The sequence below is a fragment of the Gossypium hirsutum genome, chromosome D13 (assembly GCF_007990345.1).
Source record: "Gossypium hirsutum isolate 1008001.06 chromosome D13, Gossypium_hirsutum_v2.1, whole genome shotgun sequence".
Classification (NCBI taxonomy): domain Eukaryota; kingdom Viridiplantae; phylum Streptophyta; class Magnoliopsida; order Malvales; family Malvaceae; genus Gossypium; species Gossypium hirsutum.
The window spans coordinates 1,773,832-1,780,338 of NC_053449.1; the positions used below are offsets into that span (position 1 = coordinate 1,773,832).

At 33.7% G+C, this 6,507-nt stretch overlaps 1 protein-coding gene across 2 annotated transcripts; it reads left to right on the forward strand.

The window, feature by feature from the left end:
- Positions 1 to 1,168: 1,168 nt before the first annotated feature.
- On the forward strand, positions 1,169 to 5,014 carry LOC107917018 (uncharacterized). 2 transcript variants are annotated; one of them, XM_016846407.2, is made up of 11 exons: positions 1,169 to 1,604; positions 1,787 to 1,830; positions 2,506 to 2,586; positions 2,683 to 2,790; positions 2,864 to 2,955; positions 3,046 to 3,120; positions 3,191 to 3,260; positions 3,492 to 3,593; positions 3,711 to 3,819; positions 4,642 to 4,704; positions 4,794 to 5,014. In XM_016846407.2, exons 1-11 carry the CDS (start codon positions 1,388 to 1,390, stop codon positions 4,898 to 4,900), a joined length of 1,068 nt encoding a protein of 355 aa, XP_016701896.1. In that variant the 5' UTR covers positions 1,169 to 1,387; the 3' UTR covers positions 4,901 to 5,014. The 2 variants fall into 2 exon arrangements, with proteins under 2 accessions (XP_016701896.1, XP_016701897.1); XM_016846408.2 differs by having other exon boundaries at positions 1,289 to 1,604; positions 4,776 to 5,014.
- Positions 5,015 to 6,507: the final 1,493 nt, after the last annotated feature.

A 6,507-nucleotide genomic window follows, 5' to 3' on the forward strand; every position in this document is an offset into this window, starting at 1 on the left:
TTGGCCCACTCCTTGTCATCCATCTTGTCAGGTTTTTCTTCAAGGGCTATATCCAGCTCTTGCTGACATAAGACATCCAGGATCTCACACTGCCACATACCAAAATTATTGGTACCGTCAAATTTCTCTACTTCAAATTTGCATTTGTCACAGTAGTCCTTGCTGATGACGATGCTGCTGCCAATTTTCTCCTCAGTCCCAACTACTGTATACGTGAACAGTACCGTATACGTGAATAGTGCCGTATACGTGAATAGTACTGTATACGTGAATAGTGCCGTATACGTGAATAGTACCGTAAACGGTCGTATTCCCCAAGTACGAACCTGGCTCTGGTACCAATTGTTGCGCGGAAGCGTGTGAAAGAGTAAAATTATTGTACTGAAAAATCACACTAAGTTCAATTCCCAGGAAAGAGAGGTGGATCACGAGGATCGCTTACATACCAGATCTTTCCTAGCCAGAATATCCCTCTATCGTAATTTAATAGCACAATAAATTACTACAATGACACTTGCAAAATATGCAGAACAAAAATAAAGAACACTAGAATTTTAACGAGGTTCAGCAAATTTTGCCTACGTCCTCGGGCACTACCAAATATATTTCACTCCAAAAATACAAGTGAAAGTTTACAAATAGAGAGAACAATTGCCTTAAGTAGAGAATGGCAAGTGTGGGATGAAGAAAGTAAGAAATGGTTAGGCCTATTTATAGTTGAGGTTCAAGGATCAACTTGCAATGTCCCTATACAATTAGGGACCAAAATTGCAATTATCCCATGCCAACTTTTAACCCAACTTGCCAACCAATTTTACTTTCTACTTTCGGTGCCCACCCTTTTTGACTTTTCAAACAATGGGTGGGTTCCAATAGACCCTTTCAAAGGCAGTCTCGAACACTTTCGACATCATTGATTTATATGTGATTTATTGGTAATTAATTAGAATGTGGGTTTGTATTGTCCAAAGAAAAGCTTTTTCTTATGAACATATAGAGGACTTCAGCAAACATGGTTATAACGGTAAAAATATTAGATTAATTAAAATATAGATATTTTGATAAATTCAACGGTTAAATTGTTAAAAAAAAAACTTAAGTTAAACTTGAAAATTAACCAAGTTATGCCACACTTGAAGCTTAAATCTGTTCATATTTCCCTCTCATATGGGATGGGACTTTGGGTTTGGAAAGATAATCTCATCAATTCTTAGTACTAATATAAATTTGAATTTCAATAAAGGCAATAGTGATAATACGAAAATTTACTCTTTGGTCACCTTACTGTCTACATCATCAGCAAAACCATAGAATACAAATATCTAACAACTAAACAAAGTACTGGACCTAGTTCTTTACCTTCATCGTTTTATTGTGAAAATACCCCATGGCTATGTCAACCAAAGCTATCAATCTTGCTAGTTTTAGCTCAGTTTTTCCTTCTTCACTCGATAAGCTAAACAAGCCATCAAAGGGTGTCCAAAACAGTTTCTGGGTACCAAGAATTCCGCTGGTTAAAGCAGTTCAAAGCCCAGCTGAATCAGATACTGGCAGATGGGCAAAACAAAGACGCCCCCAGAATGCAGATGGTGACTTCTTTGTAGGTATATATCATAGTTTCCCATAAAATTACTTCTTTGTAGGTATATATCATGGTTCCCCCAGAATTAGATAAGTTCTTTGCTTGAAGGGCTATTAATCTTTTCCCTTTCCCATGTTGGATGATAACTTCTTCTAATTGTTTTTCTCCACAGAATTTTATATTGCTTTTTAATACATGTTGCAGATCATACATGCATAGATTGCGATACTTGTCGCTGGATGGCACCGGTAATCTATTAAGCTTGTATTTATATTACTGTGAACTATTTTGAGTATATGAATGTTAGTTTACTGTTGGTAATACCAGGAATGGAAAACAAATCTATTGCATGTGCTTTCTTGAATATAAATTTCAATGGTATGGTTTAGAAAATAAATAATGGGAAAAGATGGTTCATCAAATATTTCACTTCCTTTGTTCATTGAGAACTCATTTTGTATTAAAATCATCTCTTAAGTAATGGATATTATGTTTAACCTTGATACTTGTGCTGGTTCACAGATTGACTTGAAATGGTGAGAAATGGTACATTTAGGTTGAGAATAATGGCAGGCATCACGGACGCTTTGCTACTAATTTGCAGAGTTTGTATAGGCTATGAAAAGTTAGGATCGGCTTCTTAGATTAACCACTTAAATTCCTAGTGCTATAACAGAAACTGTCCTTAATGCACAGATGAAAGCCCTCACAACACTTATGGTAGTAGATAAACGGATGAACATGTAGATCAATGGTATAATCATTTCATTATGTAGTGGACTTTGCTTTGTGTATCCCTTTCCGGTGTAGTAGTAGGATGCTCATGTAGTGCAGACCACTGGCTCAGAATTATCAACTATGATGTCGGTCAAGATCTTAGAAACTATTCTACTTTTAAGGCTTTTTATTTCTTGCTTTTGCAGCAAGTCTTCACACGAGCCGGTGGGATGTCTGCAGTTTACAAACAGCCAACCTGCAAGCAGGATCGATTAAAAGCCCTCCAGGTTTACTTATTTCGTGTATTGTCATCGGTTAGAAGATGATATTTTCCTCTTATAGCAATTGTCCCTAGCTTGCAATATAATTGTTCAAATTTGCAGGCCTTGCTTTCATGTCCCACAAACTCGATCCGTACAGAAGTGCCTCCTCCTGATATCCTAGAAGCTCAGAAGACATTTCCGATCCCAATAGACGAGAAGAAACTTCCAGTAACTCCTTACTGTACCTTCATTTTAGAATATCGTTTGACAGACTGTATAGCTAATATGATTATATTTTCAGGGTGTTTATCACTGTGGGTATCATTCTTCTAAGTCATATGGAGCTTCTTCCTACTTGATCATTCATCCTGATGGAAATATACTTATAGATAGGTACAAATCTGTTTTCGGGTAAAAGATGTGGGAACAATAAAGCTTCTACATATTAATTTGAGCTAACTTGGCTGTAATAAGTTTTTGCAGCCCCAAATTCACAGAGAGACTTGCACGTAAGATCGAGGAGTTAGGGGGAGTATGCTATATGTTTCTAACCCACAAGTATGTTAGCAGAAATTTTTTTCATCTTTCTGTTCATTTATAGGTTTCTGATCCATGTTTTTATGATCAGGGATGATGTTGCAGATCATGGGAAGTGGTCAAAGCGGTTTAGTTGCAATCGGATTCTGCATTCTGGAGACGTAAGTGACGTATCATTACATCTGATATGGTCTATATCATAAACTTATACTTGCTTTGGTCCTTTTGATGTTCTTAACTCCATTTGCAGATTCTTGAGTATATACTTTTAACGCTATAGCGTATAGTGTTCTCTGCAATATAACCTTCATGCCGTAAATGAAAGTTACTGCATATCCTAATTCGATTGTCGAGTTCTAGTTGGATAGTACTTGTATCATTTATCTCTGCAGGTAGAAGCATGTACAGCTGATGTAGAAACGAAGCTAGACGGCAATGGCCCGTGGAGACTTGGACAAGATATTATGCTTATACATACTCCTGGCCATACAGAAGTGAGTTGTTAATCTAATGTATACAAGAAAATTGTCAGCAATTATAGCTTCATCATCGCTTGACAACAATAGCACTGAAAAATAGCTCATAATTGAACATTTTCTGAAATGTTGCAGGGTTCTGTTTGCTTGTTTTATATGCCACTTAAGATTCTATTCACTGGTGACCATCTACTGATGAGAGAATCCGGGTTGGACATAGTAGCGATGTACAATAGATATTCAGGTATGGTCGTATCTTCATGCTAATGTCTGGATGTGTGTTGAATAGAGAAGTAAAAGTATGATGGAAGCTCATATATTAGGAACTGGATTGTATTTTACCTATTTTAATAGTAATGGGCAGATTTTTTAAGAGAATGGATGAGCTTGCTTTTTGATATAACATAATGGGATTAATTTTTTCATTTCTGAATAACTAGACAGCTACATGGGCAATTTTATCAATGTATATTAAATTAGAGAGTAAACTAGTCATTCTATTAAAAATTTCATCCTTTTTTACTGTTAAAATGTGTCTTGTATGTCAGAATCTGTCAGCCACATTTGTTTTTAACAATGGAAATGAATGAAAATTTTAATAGAATAACCAATTTACTCTTTGATCTAATGTGCAGTGATTAATTTGCTACTTTTTGAGTAGAGAGCAAATTACAATCGGATTCCTAGTACAAAAGCCTCTGCAGTACTTAAATATGAATATTTTGGAAAAAATGAATAGTCGGAGAAACATAGGGTAAACCTATATGAATATACTATTATCAAGGATCATCATGTTTATGGAGTCAGTGTTTCTAATAGTTATTCGATTCGTATTTTCATCATTTACCCAGGGGTGAAACCAGGGGGTGGCAGGGCCCCAACCCCCCCTAAAATGGAAAATTTTCATTTAGGCTCTTAAAAATTTTTAAAAATTTAAATTAGTAAGGGTAAAATTGTACTTTAACCTCCTAAAAACGATAAAATTTTGATTTAATCTTTTAAAATTTATAAAGATAGAGACTATTAAAATTGTGAAATTACATGCTCACCATGTTGTTTTTCACAGTTGGTACACAACTGGATAGCGTTAAAAAGCTCTTAAATTTGGATTTCAATTGGATAATACCAGGTTGGTGTTAGTTCAATATCATTACCGTTTTCGGATTCTATCGTGATTAATGGCTGATATAATCTGGAAAGCTTGACATGTATTTACAGGCCATGGTAGGAGAATCGAGTTCAAAGATGTTGGGGAGAAGAATGCAGTTCTTGAAGCTTTTGTTGAGGAAAAGTACGCCCACTATTCCTCGGTCAAGAATAAATAGTAGTATTAGGCCTTTAAATGTATGTAAACTCTAACCCATATAAACAACAACAACAATGATGATGATATAGAAATCAATAATGATGATGATCATATAGAAATTAAGTAGGATAAATATCCACATCCACGTTAATTTTTTTAACGATATTTTTATTAAATTTATTAAAAAAGTAATTTTAAAAAAAATAAAATAAAGGTTGATGTAAAAAAAGACTAAAAATATAATTAAAACCATCTTGACAAAACATATAAACATTAGTGGCCAAATTTATCATTAAGATTTACGTCACGATATTGCTTTTGAACTATACTTATTTTCTATTATGATATTAAAATATTTTTGTCTCATTTTAGTACCTACACTATTATTCTATTATAATTTTTGGTCAAAAAAATTAACAGTGTTAAACAATCCTAGATAATGTGAATATGCCACCTACAAGACATTCCTTGACATATAGTAATTGATAAAGTGACATCCATTAAAAATATATAAATTCAAAAAATTACAATTTTTTTATAATACATCAATTATATAAAATAAAATTTATAAAAGATCACATAAAATAGAAATAATTCAAAAAAAAGAATTTTTTTAAAAATATACTAAATCGACCAATAATCTACGCTGATCAACGATGTCCAATATTCAGTTGATGGACATGTTATCGATCAATGGTCATATCATCGATGATGAGGAAAAAACCAAACAAGTAGCACATTCAAGATTGATATACAAGGAATACCTAAAACCTTAAGTAACGTCTCATAAATTTGAGAAACGAAAGTGGAGCAAGGAATACCTCTCAAAGGTTGATATACAATGAGTCAAGCTAAGTAAAAAAAAAGACTACACTTGAAATAACGAAAGAGACTGAAATCCCTAGTGTGTACAAAAATAAGATGAGAATTACAAATGAAAGATTAGATTTTTGCAGAATAAGCTTTGCAAATTTGTTTCGTGTCCTCTTCTTGATGTTCTTGAACTCTATTTATACCCCTCAATGGTTTCTATCAACTTGAAGTAGTTAGAGGGAAATTTTAGCTGTTGAAGACATTTACTCGTACATAAAATGTAGTTGCAGAGACTTTTGTTATGATACACTACTTAAAATATATGATCGTTCAAGTCTTAGGTACTAGACCCTAAGGCTCATGTTCCAATACCTCTATGTTGGGGTTTGATACTCCTGAATTCTCTCGTAAAACAATTTTGCTTGCCAATGAGGCAAAGGCCTGATACATAGCCATAAGTATCCATACTTAGGTCAAAGGGTGAGACACCTCTGAAGTTAGTAGCTTAATTATAGACTTCATGTGTTCTGATACTCTTAATAAGTGTATCAGAACACACCCCAAGCTTTGTCAAAATTTACTTTGAAAGGGTTTTTTCGGAGCTTTTAACACTTATAAAACTTTCTAAGCGTTTAAACAACTTTGAAATTTTACTTCAAATAATTTCACAAAAGTTTAATAAAATTTGATTAAGAAAATATTTTGTTATACCAAAACATTTGAAAATCAAAGCCAATATGTTACGTAAAGAATGGGAAGAAAAGAAAATATAATGAGAAATATTTGTCTTGGTGTTTATATAATTATCCCAAA